At 36.1% G+C, this 19,924-nt stretch overlaps 1 protein-coding gene across 1 annotated transcript; it reads left to right on the top strand.

Annotated features, from left to right (window-relative positions):
• The first annotated feature begins 2,884 nt into the window (after positions 1–2,884).
• Positions 2,885–19,622, top strand: LOC121428527. Its single transcript, XM_041625218.1, has 13 exons — positions 2,885–3,064; positions 4,089–4,309; positions 4,969–5,058; positions 7,782–7,955; positions 8,322–8,464; positions 8,729–8,905; positions 12,823–13,032; positions 14,996–15,132; positions 16,190–16,294; positions 16,811–16,964; positions 17,459–17,611; positions 17,866–17,989; positions 18,496–19,622. Exons 1-13 carry the CDS (start codon positions 2,908–2,910, stop codon positions 18,676–18,678), a joined length of 2,028 nt encoding a protein of 675 aa, XP_041481152.1. The 5' UTR covers positions 2,885–2,907; the 3' UTR covers positions 18,679–19,622.
• Positions 19,623–19,924: the final 302 nt, after the last annotated feature.

Here is a 19,924-nt window from a genome sequence, read left to right as displayed (position 1 = left end):
TGGATGTACTATGGTAAATTAGTCGGGTTTTTTTTTGTTTTTGTTCAAGGAGCGATCCTTGGAATTACTTGAACAGATTGATGAATTTCATTCCAGTACTTAGTTCCCGTAAATACTATTGTCTTTTTTACTTTTGGGGCAAGGGATGTCCGCAAGAGCGAAGAATGAAATTGATCAAATTGCCTAGCGGGATGTAAGTGTATTTCATGATCTTGTAAAAAAAAAGGCGTAAGACTAGGGAGCAGTACTTCTTTGACAGCTGAAACGTGAAAATTCCTAAATGCCAGTAATTTATAGAGATCTTTTATCTTTGATATCTCGTTGTAGAAAAAATAAAGTGTGACACTGTCGGTATGAGAACAAAATGAACACTATTCGTTTTAAGCGTTTACGATTCTTTTTTGTAAAAGAAGCGTTCTATTTATTTTTGAGGTCATTATGAAAATTCAAATCCGTGAAGGTTTTCATATCATAAACCTTTACCTCGGAATTCTATACATTTTTCTTTTTATTTGCCAACCGTTTCAAAAGTGACATGGTCTTTATGACGTACGATATTATATACATTTATGTGGTTATTGTGACTGGGATGTTTTGTGAATCAATGGCTGATTTTGCTATTTATCCGTACTGTACGAAATTAACACTTATTACAATCATTGTTTAAATTTAATGTAAAGTGAATTCGGTTTATAGAATGTTCAATATCGGAAATGAATCTGTAAACATGGATTTGAATAGAATATTATGATACATTATTTTTCATAAAGTCGGACTGACTCATTCAGTCCTGAACATTGTCGCAGACCTTAGTGGAGGGTGTGTCACAAAGGTAGGGCCAATCATATGTGGTGAAAGTAAAAAAAAAACACTTTGAATAAATCGTTCTTCCTTAACAAAAACAATACCGCGATTACCTTAATTGAAATACATGCATGTATCAATAAATAATTGACGTAACATTATTTTATTCACATTCCCTATTCCTAATGTTAAAAGCTATAAAATAAATGAAGAATGTACTCATTTCAGCAATATATATTATTTCGAAAATCGAAAATCAAAAGGATATCTAGAAAAATATGAAAATAAAAACACAATATTCAACCAAAATAGAAACTATCAAAAGAAAAAGCAAAATGGTTCACTTGGAGGTTAGCCCTCATCCTATACACCTAGACAAAACACGTACACGACAACAAATTGTGACGTAAAAAGTTCATTGCCGTACGCAACCTCAAATCTGCGCAACAGTGTGACGTAACAATTGTAAACTTCACGCAATGTGCGCACGCACTCTTAAATTAACATAGGCATTCGCTGATTGGTTGAAAGTTCACCTAAGAAATGTTGTTAGGAGAACAAAACCACCGATGCAGTATTTGATTACAGAAGAAGGAAGAGCCATCTCGAAAACACTGATAGTGAAGATCTTCGGTAAGTTTATTATATTTAATACTACATGTATTTTATTTTCTTTCAAGATCAAGTGCATTCATTAATTAACTCATAATGTCATATATAAAGTTTTGGGCCCCGTCTTACAAAGAGTTAATATTGATTCGATCATCCGTAACTATGGAAAGCCAGCATCTAAAATGCAGGTATCACAGGCCTAATTCATTTCCCATAGACTCGTGTGTTAAATTGTCACTTTAAAAAATTCATAAAAAATAAGGATGAAATTCGGGGGTCGAATGTTTACTACCAGTGGATAGGATATATATCTGGCAATCCATATCTGACCAGAAAAGGGTCCCTCGACCGGCTCATTTTAAAAATAAATTGGCCTGTTTGTAGACATCGTCGGGGGGGGGGGGAGCAGATTCATCACCTCACACAGCAACAGAGCCCTAATCCTTCCGCCAGTCAAAATATAGTCCAAAATTTGTGATATTTCTTCCCAATTTGGGAAAAGGAAGTTCAGTACTTATCAAAAATAGAATCAGTGTTAGATGAACAATATGCATATACTTTGTCAATCAGCCATATCAAAATAAAAAAAAATAGCAATGGGTTGACTCGAATGAATATCTCTTGCTTTCCCAACGCTAGTAATAGGCCCGTGCAGCCTGCATGTTATTCAAAATATTATACAATTATGTTTTATTTGTTTATACATTCACTATTTTCTTGACAATTCAGATAAGCTTTTTTTGTCATAGCACATTGTGCAAGTTTCACAAAGAAATAAATATGACATTGATGGATTTTACAATATACTTGAGGTTGATCGGATCAATCTGATCACTCTTTGTAAGACTAGGCCAAGTCCTGTTTTTTAATATCTTTGAAATCTCAAGTTTAGACCATTGTCAGACACAATTTTGGTCCTATATATGTATGTCCAGTTTGTTCTTTGTTTCTATTATCACTTTAAGCAAAAACAGGCGAAAAAATATCTTTAAATTTTACATTATAAGGCTACAATATTTGATGGCTTTAAATCAGGGACGGATCAAGGATTTTCCAAGGGGGGGATTTTTGGGAGGAAAAATTTGACAAGCAAAAAAAAAGTCTCTAATTTCAAATGAGGTGGCACGCTTCTGTTTTCATGCATTTTTACATCACAAACTTTTAATTGTGCTTTTCAAAGGGGAGGGGGGTGGGCACGTGTCCACTTTGCCCCTTTCCCAGATCCGCGCCTGCTTTAAATGTCCATGATAACAGGCAGTAAACCGCCGCAATTGTTTAAATCCATCTTTAAGGTATACCGTTCGGTTTACATCAAATTAATAATATTTCATAGAATACTTACAGCACACTACTTTGTCAAACCACGATCTTAGTTTCACTGATATGTGTAGCCGAATTCATATAAACCAATATTTCATTTCGTAACTTTAATCAGTAGAAAAGGTATTGGGGTTCATTGTATGAAAATGATTATTTTTACAGATAAGCAAAATGGCTCCTGCGACGGGCACATCTACATCGGGTGCCAATCCCAGTGCAGCCCCAAACCCTGGCGGCTACTCGGTCATGATGTCAGAAGAAGATTATCATAACACACAAAGCATGGAGATGACAAAATTTGTGAGAGAACATTTCAAGACACCGAAAGGTAGCATTTTAAAATAAGAGTGAAAATGTGAACTTTGATGAAAAGAAATAATCACTGTCAGTCTCCACTCCCCCTCTCTTTCTCTTGATCATTGCTATTATTTTCGGTAATATCTCCCGGTAATACCATTAATATAATTATTATTATCATTATTATTTTTATTATTGGTAGTATTATTCTTATCATTATAAAACCTTTTCTCCAGTAAGTCTCGCTTGATTGGCAGAGCGAGACTAATGTCGCTTTTCCGTCGTCAACTTTGAAATCTTAACCTAAGGTTAAGTTTTTGAAATGTCATTACTACGGACCTAGTTCATGAAACTTTGACATAGGGGTAATCAAGTATTACTGAGCATCCTGCCTGAGTTTCTGGTCACAAGACTAAGGTCAAAGGTCATTCACGATCATTGAACTTAGATTATGTTGGGGGAGTTAAAATGAAGGCTTAACCAATGTTAAGCCTTTTAGAAAAGTTTAAAAGTATATGGATCTATAATAAACTTGGACGCAATAGCAATCAAGTATCAGTGAACATTCTGCGTGAGTTTCAGGTCACATGACTAAGGTTGAAGGTCATTTAATGTCAATGAACTTTGGCCAGGCTGGGATATGTGCTGAATTACTGTCATAATTGAAAGTTTATGGATCCAGTTCATGAAATGTTGACACAAGGGTACAGTATCACTGATCGTTTTGCACCAGTCTTTGGTCTCACCATCAAGGTCAAATGTCACTTAGGTTCTATGAGCTTAGTATTTTGTTTTATACAAATAGTATCTTTTGTGAATAACTATTCTATAGTCGTTTTCAAAGTCAGCACTGCTGCTATATTGAATCGCGTATAAAAAAATGCAGGCGAAATACCAAACGCTCCACTTGTAAAATTACTTTCTATTGATATTCTTTCCGTTATCATTAACTTGATATTAATATTATCATAATCATTACTTTCATCATCAAAACTAACATTATTATCGTTACCGTTGTTATTGATTTAGTTGTTGTTATAACCATTCCTATCTAGCACCCCCTTACAAGTTAGAGAAGCTTCGCATCCGTACCAGTCTTACGAGAGTGAACGAAAGAGATCCGATGCTATGGCAGAAGCATTGCAAGAGACGTCAAGATCAGCTGACCAGAGGATTCTTCACTCCAAATCATAAAGCTTACCATTCTATAGGGGACATACAGTTAAACAGTCAAAGACTTATACTTAATTCTATGGCAGACTATCTACCTAAAAAGGTAAATAACATTATTCGATAGAAGTCAATGAAACAAAAAACTTACGACATAAAAATGTTTAGGAAGGTGTTTTCTTACAGGGAATGGAATTTCCAATTTTCCATCTAACATTGATTTTAAAAAGAATTTCCATGCTGAAAATACCAATATAATTCAATAGTAAGGAATTGAGTTGAATTTCATTACATCAATCAAAATTCAATGTAATCACGTATCCGCTTGCTCGATTTAATTTCAAACATATCACAGTTTGCTGATAAAATAAGCATAATGTTTAGTTTAAAAGTATGCCGGTATTAAAATGTCAAAACATTACTTCGATTGAAAACGATTGTGGAAGTTATGGTCTAGTGATTCTGATTCTTGCATTTCAATCAGAGGGTCGTGGGTTCGAATCCTACTTCATGTGTTGTGACATGACATTTGCTCCTGAGACAATTGCTACGGGCTTAATTTCGTCTAAGATGTAGGGTTATGTTAGGGCTGCAATCGGATTTCATGTTAGGTTTGGGGTTCGGTTAAGAGTAGGGTAAAGTGTTAAACCCAGGGTTGAAGTTGGTCATTCGATTATAGCGTCTTGAATTTAGAGCGGAGCGATTGTCGCCGGAACAAATATCAAGGAACGCACTCTCTCTGTCTCTTTCTCCCTTCTCACACAGCTTCCACTACAGTCGTTGACTTCAAGATTTGGTCGTCGAGATCACAAGTTGTCACCTACCAAGGCAGAGCAGGTCAAAACACCAGTAAAGGTACAAATTCTGCAATAATTATACAGTCTATATGTTATATCTGTCCAGGGAGTACGATTGTATCAAGCCTGAGCATCCTAGAACAGGTGAACAATTGGCTCCCAGATAATATTCAGTATAAAAAGAAATTGCTTGCATTCAGAAGACCAGTACTTATTTACGCAATCTTATAAATCTACAGCCTCTACCCTTTGGTTCTGAAACAGAAGTATAATTTATTCAACAATATATAGCTTAATTACCACTATGGTAATAAGTAATTGAAAATGCTTATTTCCCTTTCCTTTCTTTTTCTTTTACAATTCTCATCATCATATTCATAAAAATCGTAGTCATTAACATCGTTGTATCATCCTCGTCGTCCTTCCTATTGTTTTTTGTATAGTACTTCCTGTAAAGTAGTAGTAGTAGTAGTAGTAGTAGTAGCAGTAGTAGTAGTAGTAGTAGCAGTAGTAGTAATAAGTAGAAGTAGCAGCAGTAGTAGTAGTAGTATAGTAGTAGTAGTAGTAGTAATAGAAGTAGAAGTAGCAGCAGTAGTAGTAGTAGTAATAGTAGCAGTATAATAGAAGTAGAAGTAGCAGCAGCAGTAGTAGTAGTAGTAGTAGTAGTAGTAGTAGTAGTAGTAGTAGTAGTAGTAGTAGCAGTATTAGTAGTGTAGTAGTAGTAGTAGTAGTAGAAGTAGTAGTAGTAGTAGTAGTAGTTTCTGTTTCTGTTGTGGCAACTCCCGCAGGAACTCGGCAGGACAGCATATTTTGCTGGTAAACGCTAAGCTGGTATATAACCAATTACCTTGGAAACATTTTATGTCAAGGTTAATCATCCATAGTGGCTGACATAATAGACATAATAGTAGTAGTAGTAGTAGCAGTAGCTGTTGTTGTAGCAACTACAAACTAATACTGCTACAAGTACATGTAGTAGTAGAAATAGTAGTAGAATTGGTATTTATTTTTCATCTGATAATCTTTCTCGAATAGGACCTGACGACCAAAGAACGTGTTAAGGAGCTTATTCATAATAGTTTCAAGCCATTTCATTTCAAGTAATGCATAGGTAGTAGTAGTAGTACTAGTAGTAGTAGTAGTAGTAGTAGTAGTAGATGTAGCAGTAGTAGAAGTAGTAGTAGTAGTAGTAGTAGATGTAGTAGTAGTAGTAGTAGTAGTAGTAGTAGTAGTAGTAGATGTAGTAGTAGTAGTAGTAGTAGTAGTAGTAGTAGTAGTAGTAGTAGTAGTAGTAGTAGTAGTAGTAGTAGTAGTAGTAGTAGTAGTAGTAGTAGTAGTAGTAGTAGTAGTAGTAGTAGTAGTAGTAGTAGTAGTATAGTAGTAGTAGTAGTATTAGTAGTAGTTTCTGTTTCTGTTGTGGCAACTCCCGCAGGAACTCGGCAGGACAGCATATTTTGCTGGTAAACGCTAAGCTGGTATATAACCAATTACCTTGGAAACATTTTATGTCAAGGTTAATCATCCATAGTGGCTGACATAATAGACATAATAGTAGTAGTAGTAGTAGCAGTAGCTGTTGTTGTAGCAACTACAAACTAATACTGCTACAAGTACATGTAGTAGTAGAAATAGTAGTAGAATTGGTATTTATTTTTCATCTGATAATCTTTCTCGAATAGGACCTGACGACCAAAGAACGTGTTAAGGAGCTTATTCATAGTAGTTTCAAGCCATTTCATTTCAAGTAATGCATAGGTAGTAGTAGAAGTACTAGTAGTAGTAGTAGTAGTAGTAGTAGTAGATGTAGCAGTAGTAGAAGTAGTAGTAGTAGTAGTAGATGTAGCAGTAGTAGAAGTATTAGTAGTAGTTTCTGTTTCTGTTGTGGCAACTCCCGCAGGAACTCGGCAGGACAGCATATTTTGCTGGTAAACGCTAAGCTGGTATATAACCAATTACCTTGGAAACATTTTATGTCAAGGTTAATCATCCATAGTGGCTGACATAATAGACATAATAGTAGTAGTAGTAGTAGCAGTAGCTGTTGTTGTAGCAACTACAAACTAATACTGCTACAAGTACATGTAGTAGTAGAAATAGTAGTAGAATTGGTATTTATTTTTCATCTGATAATCTTTCTCGAATAGGACCTGACGACCAAAGAACGTGTTAAGGAGCTTATTCATAGTAGTTTCAAGCCATTTCATTTCAAGTAATGCATAGGTAGTAGTAGAAGTACTAGTAGTAGTAGTAGTAGTAGTAGTAGTAGATGTAGCAGTAGTAGTAGTAGTAGTAGTAGTAGTAGATGTAGTAGTAGTAGTAGTAGTAGTAGTAGTAGTAGTAGTAGTAGTAGTAGTAGTAGTAGATGTAGTAGTAGTAGTAGTAGTAGTAGTAGTAGTAGTAGTAGTAGTAGTAGTAGTAGTAGTAGTAGTAGTGTAGTAGTAGTAGTAGTAGTAGTAGTAGTAGTAGTATAGTAGTAGTAGTAGTATTAGTAGTAGTTTCTGTTTCTGTTGTGGCAACTCCCGCAGGAACTCGGCAGGACAGCATATTTTGCTGGTAAACGCTAAGCTGGTATATAACCAATTACCTTGGAAACATTTTATGTCTAGGTTAATCATCCATAGTGGCTGACATAATAGACATAATAGTAGTAGTAGTAGTAGTAGTAGTAGCAGTAGCTGTTGTTGTAGCAACTACAAACTAATACTGCTACAAGTACATGTAGTAGTAGAAATAGTAGTAGAATTGGTATTTATTTTTCATCTGATAATCTTTCCTGAATAGGACGTGACGACCAAAGAACGCGTTAAGGAGCTTGATGTAGATGAGAAACTTCGTGAACGAGCTCAGATCACATCAGGGTTTGCTTACATACAACAGAGACTAGAGGAATCAGAGATGCTACTCAAGGCAGAAAGGGGTGGACAAAGCTATGAAAAATGTGTCAAACAATTAAAGGTACACTCATTTTCATACAGGACATAATTATAAGGTAACACAGTGGAACCTACGATTTCAGCCCCCCCCCCAGGAGAAATTAAAATAAATACAGAGATAAATACTCCAACTAAACCCCAGCAACAACAAAAGTTCATAAGTATATAGTACAAAATTAAAGAAATTCCAAGCTACATCAACATGAAGAGATCTGACAACAATCGATAATCATTTGACTTCATTCTATAGGGATGAACTTTAAATGGAAAACTTATATAAAGTAGCTATTTTTTTTATTCAACGTCTAACAATCCACTTCTATTAAAATCTTATTGCAATTCATAGACCTGATGAGTGATGAAATGTTCAACTAATTTTATGAAATAGGAAATGAAGAAGAGACAATGTGAGATGAACAAACAGAAATCACAGTTAACCCTAGTAGCACCCACCATGGGCACATGGTCGCCCCTAGGTAGTCCTTCCGGGTCACCAGGTCCAACACTTGAAGATAGACAAGACACAGAAAGGTGAGTCATTATTCATTCAAATCATGATGTATAGTAGTTTTAGAGTTTTCATTGATAGATAGATAAATGAATAGACCGAGAGATGAATAGATACATGCGTTGTACATTTTTGCTTATCAAAATATCATTATATTAATATCATTCCCAAGGAAAAACATCAATCTCAAAAATTGTATTGTCATTCAGCTTTTCTTTTACCATAAATAAATGATTCACTTTATAACCTATGAAATTGTGCTATGCACACCTTTCTCTGATTTGCAGACGAGCTTATGAACGAAAGAGGAACCTTTGGCTTGGTAAGGTGCGGAGTATACTCAAGATCATTAATGCACTTCATAACATCAAGACTAGAGATCTCAGGTCACGTGTTCCATTGTCACATGATCAAGTCAAACACATGTACCGAGATGTCGTGTGGGAGAAACCAGCAATAATCAGGTAGTTACAATTGTGGATTAATACAATGTTCAATTTGATAAGTCCATATGCCATAATGATGTGAAAGTATATAGCATAAAGTATCCTGAAGATGGATTAAAAAAAATTAGTATATATATATATATATATAAAAGTGAAACCTCACTTATACTTGAATAATGTAATAATAATAATAATAATGTAGTTCTTATATAGCGCATTTCAGACCTGAAAGGACTCTCAATGCACTTTACAAAAATAAGAATTATACAATATAAGGAATTACTTAGAATAATAATTGGCAACATCAACATTAATCAGTTACATACATGTATGGCATAAGTATTTGGAAAGGCCTAGTTGAATGCTTCATTAAAAAGAAATGTTTTAAGTTGTGATTTGAAAAGTCCAGGATTATTTTGTGATCGGAGAGTACTGGGGAGGGAATTCCAAAGGGTTGGGGCACTGTAGGAGAAGGACCTTTCGCCATGCGTCTTAGTTCTTAGTCTGGGTACTTGAAGGAGTAGTTGAGTTGATGATCTAAGTGTCCTAGAGGGGGTGTATGGAGAAACAAGTTCAGAAATATATTGAGGGGCAAAACCATGGACAGCATTAAATGTTATTAGAAGGACTTTGAAGCGAATTCGTGATTTGATAGGTAGCCAGTGAAGTTCTTTGAGGATTGGGGTGATGTGGTTGTGTTTCTTGGATCTGGAGACAAGTCTTGCGGCTGAATTTTGGATTCTTTGGAGCTTTGCTATATCTTTGTCCGGCGTTCCGTACAAAAGACTGTTACAGTTATCAAGAAGGGAAGATACAAAAGCATGAATGAGGATCTCAGTCACATTCTTACTAAGGTATGACCGAATCATTCCAATACGTCTCAGAGCAAACGAGGCCTTGCGACAAACAATATTTACGTGTTGGCGCATGTTCACATTCTTATCAAAAATGACACCCAGATCACATACTGAAGGAGATGGCAGAACCTGGCCAATCATTGATGTCAAAGGAGGGAGAGCCTCCTGCACTCGTCTGAAAGGAGATGAAACATGAAGCAACTCCATTTTGCTGTCATTAAGTGTAAGATGATTGCTCACCATCCAGTTCCGTACTTCCTGGAGGCAGATTTCCAGTCTCCCTACAACATTCTCCCTTTCCGAAGACTTTAAGGAGACGATAAGTTGTGTGTCGTCAGCGTAAATCATTGTAGAGAAACCATGTGCCTGAATGATGTCCTGAACTGGCGTAGTGTAGCAGATAAAGAGAATCGGACCGATTACCGATCCTTGAGGCACGCCCCACCGCAGTGGTGTTGAAACTGAGGTGTTGTCTTGAATGCGCACTTTCTGCTCTCTTCCAGACAGGTAAGATGTGAACCACTGCAATGCCATACCAGTCACTCCAAATCTGTATTTCAGTCTAGAAAGCAGAATCTCATGGTCGACTGTATCGAAAGCAGCCGTAAGATCAAGAAGGATGAGCAGAGCCTCATTCCCATTGTCTAGAAATTGAAGAAGGTCATTATGTACACGTAGTAAGGCAGTTTCCACACTGTAGTGTTGACGATACGCCGATTGCCTAGATGGGAGAAGAGAGTTACTAGCCAGATATGATGTAAGCTGCTGACTGACCACACGTTCGATCACTTTCCCAAGTAGCGGGATGTTTGATATCGGACGAAAGTTCTTCAAGTCCTCAGGATCTAGATTCTGCTTTTTCAGTATTGGTGTAACAACTGCAGATTTGAGTGAAGTTGGAAAATTGGCAGACATAAGACTCTGATTTGCCATATCTGTGATGGCAGGAAGAAGAGTATTAAGACATCCGCTAAAGACACATGCAGGAACAGGGTCAAGTGCACAAGTTTTCACCTTCTTAGATTTAATAATCTTGCGAACATCTTTCTCTGAAACTTGATGGAATTCTTCAAGTTGACATGCAGACCTTTCCAAGGTAGCTTCAGTAGAGGATGGTACAGGTGACAGATTGACGTTGGTAGTTGATGCTCGAAGTTTGGATATCTTGTCGTTGAAGTAGTCTGAAAATCGTTGACAAAGTTCATCCTTCGAGCTGTGGGATGGCAACAGTTGATCAGATCGCTCGACTGTTAATTCGTGTACAACTTTGAAAAGCTCCTTGCTGTTGCTACCAGCTATTTTCTCTCGATGGTAGGCACATTTTGCTTTCTTGAGTACACATTGATAATCAGTCAATGAAGCTTTCATCATCTGTTTGTCTGTGACAGTTCCGGATTTTCGCCACTTCCTTTCTGCAGAACGCAACTTTCGTCGTCGGGCTTTCAGAGATTCATCATACCATGGGGCATGTGGGCGTAGCTGAATACTCCTGGAAGATATTGGAGCATGCTTGTCAAGGGCGGCTTTTAGAGTAGAGTTATAAGTGTCAACCTTTTGGGCTAAGTCAAGATCGTCAAGGTCTCCAATGTTTGAGAAGTTACCTTCAATATCACGGCTGAATTGTTCATAGTCGATGCTACGAAGCATACGATGGCGAACTTGCTGCCTTGATGCAGGTGGACGAGCAAGTGCTGCTGTGAACATGATTGCCGCATGATCAGATGGCATTGCAGGTAGTACTCTAATGTTGTCAATGATACCTTCACTTTCTCTGACGATCAGGAGATCCAGTGTATGACCACGTTTATGAGTAGGCTCTGAAATCATCTGCTTGAGACCACCAGATTCAAGAAGGTCATTTAGAGATCTCGCATCAGCATCCATGTTGTTGTCAGTGTGGATATTGAAATCTCCACAGATGATTAACTTAGTACATAAGAGGTTGACAGACTCTAGAAGCCTTGAAAACTCAACAAAAAAGAGAGCAGAGTTTTGGCCTCGGTCAGGAGGTCTGTAAATGAGAATCACCGTAAGTGTATCCTGGTCAGATGAACTAACCGATACCTCAAGGCATTCAAACGTTACAAATGAGTGACTTCTCTTCTTTGTAGTGAAACTGTTACGTAGAAAAATGCACAGACCACCACCTTTCTTTCCTGTGCGAGGAAGTTTCAGTAGACGATATTGCTGAAGAGTAGTTTGAATGTCTGCCAGGGTAGGGCCGTCCCGAGCATCTCCCTTGAGCCAAGCCTCAGTAACGCCTAATATGTCAAGTTGTTCTGTCAGCACAAAGTCACATATTTCTGCAGGTTTATTCATCATTGACTGAGCATTCCAAAAGCCAATCTTTGTAGAAGTAATAGCTTTACTATTTTGCGTCAGAGGTATAGTCCTGCAGGCTGAGGGTCGACGATGTATCTTTCTAATTCCCTTCAGCCTGTTTCCTGTACTTTTTATTCCAATTCAAAATTGCTCCCATCAGGCCCACATTGGTTCTGTACGATTGAACCACAAAGACACATCAAATTAAGAGAGTAGATATAAAGTATAAGAGCGCTGACAATCGGTTTTATCAGACAGAAGTGGGAAGCCTATAGGCCCACAGTTTTGTTCATGAGCAAAATGAGTTTTTCAATATTTTTCTTGCCCTAAGTTTTCAGTAAATTATTTTTTCTTTCTATTCCTCGATCCACTCTGGAAAATGTGTGTCATCCCTGTACAGCACACGTTTGAAGAAAAAGATTTGAAGAGATTAAAAAATCACCATGACTGTAATAATAGATTAAGCTGAAATTCATATATTAAAATATGATATCACTTAATATACATGCATATAAGGCCTACATACACTCTAAAACACTAAAAAGGCAATAAGGTGGAAAAGCGTACAAAATGGCCGAGGAGTGACAGCATTTTCCATCCTTATAACTCCTCAGCCTTAATAAAGTTCAATTTACCCCTTTCTATTCTTTCATTTTTACAGTGTATATTTACAATCACATGAAGTGCCACTTTCCGTTGAATTAGATGGAATTGAATGTCATAATATTTCAAATTATTATATTTTCTTTTATTTAGTCAAAGCAAGCCTACCCGTCCTGTACAGACAGGAATGGAAGCGACGACCCGAGCTCACTCCTCAGCAGACACAGTAAGTTCTGGAGAACAAGCTATGTTGGGTCATTTGAAAAGTTCTAAACCTGTATTACCAGCAGTCAACAAGTCAACACTTAGCATGCAAGGAAAGAGCGATGTTAACCAATCACCAAGCCCCGCCCCATGGAAAAAGTAAGTCAGTTCTTAGGGTATAAGTATTAAAGTTTGTCAGTAAGTCAGTTCATAAGTCAGTTTATAAGTAATAAGTAGTAGGTAAGTAGGTAAGCTTAGTCAGTGAGTATATATGTAAGTAAGAAAATAAGTATGTAAGTTAGTAAGTAAGTATAAGAGAGTGAGTTACTTAAGTGGGTTAATGGGAATTTTTATCAAATTTGTTGTTGAATTCAACAGAGTAGGCCTACCAAGTTAGCAGGTGATCGTATCCCTACTTTATATCAGCACTGCTTGACAACGCCCTTATTAGATTTGTGGTTGATGATTCTATTCACATTATGATCATGATCATCCAGAGCTTACATTCAATGCAATTTCTTTGGGAGAAAAACTGATTGAATGAAAATATATATCACCCCTCCCATGTTTGTTTCAAAAATAGGACAGGCTCGCCAGTAGGCAGTTAGGCCACTAAAACTATGGGTTACATTATATATGCCGCGGTTTTTCAAGAACATAAACGTTTGTAGCTTGATTGATGCAAGATATTTTGAATATAGAGATGGATATTTACGTTACCCACCCTGAAAACATTTCTATCAATGTTACATAATCCTTTTGGTAATATATACAACGTACTTCGAGGGACATTCTGTGCTCCCCTAAGTCAAGCCAGTGTACATTCAAATTGTGAACACAGAATTAATAATGTTTGGCCACGGTATTATGGTTATATTCAATACAATTTCCACTTTGTTGGTGAATAAGTGTCGGACCAAAAATAATTACTAACATAAAGCCAAAGTTTGGGAAGATTTTATTCAGCAATTTGATTCCTTGTGACAGGTTTTGGTCAGACACATAATAAAACATCCAATCTTGTTTAAGAGTGTACTTTATTCGCCACTCATCCGGGGGGGGGTCACATTGCGCCCCTGCTCAGGATATTCAGTAATACTTGATTACCCTTATGTCCAAGTTTCATGGACTAGGTTTCATATGGTTTGATGACATTTCAAAAGCAGGGTTGACGACGCCGCTTTCGCGGCCGAAAAAGCGGCACCTATAGTCTCGTTCTGCTATGCATAAGAGACAAAAATGCCCCCTCTCGAACGTGTTCTGTGCCCCTTTCACCTAAGAAGGACCCGTTTTATGTGTCAGCAAGTGCCCACTTGCCTTCTTGTAAGTGCCCTTTCTCCAAATTAGTGCCCCCTTTTACCCAAGAAAAGTGCCCCTCACCATAGGCGGAAATCTGTCCCCAAAGGTAGGGGGACCAGGCCCTGGAAAATTGGACAGGCCAAAAAAAAAGGTTTTCACCAAAAGTCTGTCATTTAGTCGAAAATAGTGATAGTTTTCTCCATCATTAAAAAAAATAGTAGGGGGGACATTTGATATTGTGTCCCTACTATTTTGGGTAGGGGGGACATGACCCCCCCCCTGGGATTTCCGCCCATGCCCCTCATGAACGTGTTCTGTGCCCCTTTCATAATTGAGAAGGACCAGTTATATGACGTTTGCAAGTGCTCCTTTGCCTTCTTATAGGTGCCCTTTCTCATATTGTCACCTGAGAAGGATCATTTCATGTGTTAACGAGTGCCCCTTTGAAACAAGAAAACAGTATTTTAATTTTTACTACTTATGAAGGACATAGCTTGTAAGGAAAATCCTAAGGAAAATGTCAAGATTTTTGCTCGCTTGCTTCGCTCGCAACTTATAGATTTATGTGACATATCTAGCCCCTAAAAACTTTTAACTTATTAAAGCACTGTAGATAAGCCATTTTTTCTTTGTTTTAAGAAGAGGTGCCCTTTTTTCCCTGTGCCCCCTCCCCCACTTTCAACTTCTCTCCGCCACTTACTAGAATTATTTCAATAAAATATAATAATATATAACATTATATTCAGTAGGTTATATGTTCTCATTAGTCAGGGTCTAATGTTTGTTTTCCTCTTTTTATATGCAATTTTCTGATTTTTTTTAGATTTGGTTACCATGGTTTAGCACGTAAAGGGTTTCGTTTAGAACGTGAGAATAGAATTGATACATGGGAGGATCTTATAACAGCACAACCTCCAGGCTCAGGAAAACGAAATAGCATGCTACCTACACTCTTATCAAGTATGTTTATTACTTTTCCTTTCTCTAATCTTTTTTCATTGTTTTATGTTTACCTTTCTTCTTTTTCAATAGTTTATCTATTCCTTTATTTATTCCTTCATTATTAATCCCTTTTTCATTGATGATCCCATTATTTTAGCTATTTATTTCTTATCATTTGTCTGACCATTGGTCAATAATTCATTCATTTTTGTCATAATATACATCTTCAATCAGATTTAAACATTTATCGTAATTTTTCGGCATTCTGTTGAAATAACAGCCTTTGACAGCATTATGAAAATTTAAAGAAATATTTTGTTCATAGATCTTTTATTGATAACAATCACATCCACCAAAGGCAATTGTTAGGTAAACAAAATGCCCTTGTATACGATAATGAACATCTGACTGAATAAAACATTTTAATAAGAAAAAAATTATTGGGATATGTCTTGTTTTGTGCGTCATAATATGGATAGGATAAAACGTAAAACTTTAATTTTTACTAATCGTTGGACATGGCTGCAAATAAATGTCATGAGTAGGTTCATTATGTCAACCAATCAATTTTTTTGTTGAGAGTATGGTATAGTTGCCTCCATTCTTCCTATATATCCCTTTACTCTACCAGTATCTCATTCTATCCAGTCTATAAGGATAAGTCCATAAAGTTATAATATACAAATAATGATTTTTTTTCATTCGTGCAATGGACAGAATACTCCATGAGGTGAAAGATGAAATGATCCATTCAACGAGGCGTAGCCGAGTTGAATGGATCATTCATTTCATCGAATGAAGTATTGCGTATATTGCACGAATTATAAGAACATTCATTATTTGCTTTATATGACACCTAAATAGATGCTTGTTCATATGACATTAATGAATTACGATGCAAAATATGTTAATGCAGTGCAAGAGTCGGTCTGTTGATTGTCGCGTACAGCGAGTATGCAGCAAAATTGCACGGTTGATGACATTGTAAAATGGGCTGAATGATCGATATCAAACAACCAATCAAATGACAAGGAACTATCTAGGTGTCATAATCTGCTTCATTTCTTTTATATAGTGGCTCATCCTGCCAATGCTGTCATGAGATGGCATCAGAATCACATGGATCATAAACAGAAACAACCTTATTGGATGACTGTAGGTGTAGCCAGTGACGAAAAGGGTAAGACACTACAATACTCTTTCCATCTTCTCTGAACTCTTAATGTTATATTGTGTCTCCTTGAAGATTCAAATAAGCTGATGAGTAATCTCAGTTGTAAATAACTAAAAAATAAAAGATAAAGTTCTTGTACTTATCATCTTCTGAAATGTAATCTATGGAACATATTCTGTAGTCGGGTTTAACTTAAACTCAGGTTTAAAGTTGTAGTTTAAGTATGGATAGCCAATTGTTACATAAATCACTTACAGTAGAGATATCATATTTCAGCTCATTTGGCTCTCAAATCATTCATAATTGTGTAGGAAGTATAACTAGATGATTGTCTTTACCATCAATGAATCGGGAAAGAGCACAGTAAAAATAAGAAACCTACAACTTTATAATTTTTTTTTACAATTTTGGCTTCCCTTAATTTTAGCACAGAGTTCGACCATGGTCTAAGTTAAACCTGACTTCAGAATATGGGCCAATGAGTCCATGTACATTACTTTTTTTAATTTTTTTTTCGTTAAGTGAAACGGCCCCAGGCTAACACATCTGGTAGTAAACCAAGCGTTGAGGTTGAGCCTGACGCCGAAGCTACATTAGAAGATATCAAACAGACTTTCTTAAAGACACAGAAGAAACTAGCCAGAGAAGCTCTACAGGATCTTGAACGACTTGATAGGTATATATTATTAGTGATCATTATGTTGCTGTTTGAAAGGAAATCGCAGCTCATCTTCTGAATATATTTGCAACCTCTCCCCTCAATCATAGATTAACCACTCCCAATTAATTTCCCCCATACTTCCCCTGCTGTACGCCGAGTCGAAAACAAGCCGTTTTATCTCATTTTTATAGTCAAACCATCCAAATGTAGCTGGTACAAGAAAAATGTTAAAACGGCTGTTCAGCCGCCAAAGGGGAAATGTGACTGTTACATTAGCACCATTATTTGTGTAAATCCAAAAAATGACGATTACTCTGAAAAGGCTGAAGTAAGTTGTAGAATTAAAGAAAGTATTGGGGTTGTGTAGATTCACTCAGAGGATACATTCTTTTTCTATATAGGAATATAACAACTTCTTGAACAGCACGCAGGAATGTTTTGTCTGTATATGCTTTGTTTTTCAATCGTTTCATTCACTTTTCATTTTGTTTGACATTTCATCCTACTAGGGACAGACAACGTGTGATAAAACACAAGTTTCAGGTGATAACATTAAGCCCTTTATTTGAGAAGACGGTGTTTTATCTACAATCAGCTAGAGCTCATCAGGCTGGCCCTGTTATGACTATTGATGACAGTGACGAAATCAAACTATCTCCATGGTGAGGACTTATTCAATCAAACTGCTTCATTATAATTATGTTATTAAAATCATACCTGTATGTTCATGGTGGCAGCAAAGTTTGAAGAAATAACAGCTGGTAGTTGAAAACATGGGCCCTGATGATGCAGATATAAATGTCAATTTACTAGTGTTTATCTAATTTAATTGCATCATAAAAAAAATTGTCATTCATTTCACCATGTCCTACTTTACATTGCTTGGCTAATATGATTCAATGTTTTTTATCATCAGGTACATGGATCTGAAAGCAAGTGTCGAGGATGTATTGGGCAAGCATGACACGGATGTCGTCAATCTTTTCAATAAACTCTCACAATTTTCACTTGAAGATGGAAAATCAATTCCTAATGCAAAGGTTTGATTAAGTTTCTTTATACTTTGGAGTCGTTTCTTAAAATTCAACAGTTTTTTTGAGGATCATTTTGTTCTTGCATGCATCTTTTAGTTCTCGGTATAAAGATATATTATAAAAATCATTTCCTAACTGGAATCAACTTGAAGTTTTCTGATTCTGTATTTGATTTTAAAGAATGAGATGCTTTGTTCTCAAATTTGACTGAAAAATGATTTTCCTTTTCTTAAAAAAGTGATAAATCTGTTGAGAAAACAATGCATATCTTCTTTGGCAATTAGTGGCGTTTGTCCTATAAAATGGAAAAATAAACTATATAAGGATTTAAAAATGTAATCATTTTATTTAATTTCAGAATGCTATTGTACTTTCTGTATATACATGTATACTAGTATGCAGAAATTAATAGAACAAGGAAAATGCTTTGGTTTCTCTTATGCTTTCAGCATGTAAAGAGAGAGAGAGAGAGAAAATTATCAATTGTCTATAATTTTGTTGTCTCAATACAGGAGAAGCTATGTTTACTAGTGATGTCGATGCCGGCGAGTGATCTCCTAACCATTCCTATGCAGCTCGCAATCGTCTTCGTACTCGAAGAGATCCTGTGGGCTCCTCCACGTGCTCTAGCACAGTGGCTGCATCACAAGAAAGTACCCCTGATCATCGACATCGATCTACAATCAACAACGTAGTCATCCATTGTACAAGTTTCAATTAGTCTTCTTTTGAGCATTGTCTTTGTTGACAATAGAACATGGTGGAATCAGTGTTTCCAGCATTAAAAATAATGCTCCATCAGTATAGTCTGCCTGGACTTTATTTTAAAAACAAAACTATTAGACACTTGCATTGAAAATTGGATCTTGGATGAAGTATTAGGAGAAACTATTTTTGGAGAAACATAAAAGAAAGTTTAGTCAGCTTCTAATTAGTAATGTAGTACAAGTTTCTTTGAGATATTATCTAAATATATTGGAAATGTAAAAACCAGGATATAGTTTCTTGTTGAAATACAAAATCAATTCTGATTTAGGTAGAGTATCATCGATTCATATGCATATTATGTCAAGAAAAATTAATGCATTAAATTGACAGGAGCTTGGGGACGTTTTGCAGTAACTAAACAATTGAAAATCAAACTTCCATCAACAATGAACAGAATTTCATATTGCTGCGTGATGAACTTAGGTTATTTTGGGTTATAGAATTGAAACTGAGCATGAGAAGTTAGAATGCAAAAAGCAACATCTGCGAAGCGCAACGACAAAAAAAGAGCTAGTCCTTGCCAGCGATGATGAAGAGCAAATGTGATATTATGTCTTCATGTGACTAATAAATGATTATCAAAAGCACAATTTTGAAGAATAGTTCATTCATTCATGTTACTCTTAAATCTTACTCTGTTGAACTAATAGGATAATGTAATTTTGTACAAAATAAAAACAAAAGGTTATTTTAATTCCTTAACCACAAGTGATAAGTAAAATAACCCAACAAATCTATCAATGAATAAATTTGTGAGTTATTAATTTGTGAAACACCTATCAGCCCATGAATAGTAATGACAATAATAGCTGGATTTAAAGATAAATGCCAGTTGTGGTAATGATTTCAAAATGAGTTCGTACAGAATCCAATGAAATGACCACCGAAAAGTCTGTTTGTATAAATAAAAAATATGAGCCAAAGGATTCTGGAAGAAATTGTGTAATTGTGTTGGTGATCTTCAGTGTGAACAGTTTTCAGCATAGATTTAAAGATTTTCACAAATTTCAGTTTATGTAACTGTACCAGATCTAGATCCTCAATGATATGACAATTAAACCTGGTTTTACAGACTTTCTTGTGAAATCAGTGTTTACTGCAACTACTTTCATTTTTCTTTAAATATCGTGTTTTTTAGAAGATGACAGTCATTATTATTATAATTATGAAGGT

Source organism: Lytechinus variegatus, chromosome 1 (assembly GCF_018143015.1).
Source record: "Lytechinus variegatus isolate NC3 chromosome 1, Lvar_3.0, whole genome shotgun sequence".
In the NCBI taxonomy this organism is placed as follows: Eukaryota; Metazoa; Echinodermata; class Echinoidea; order Temnopleuroida; family Toxopneustidae; genus Lytechinus; species Lytechinus variegatus.
Note: the sequence above shows the minus strand (reverse complement) of the source record. Positions and strands in the feature narration are given on the sequence as shown.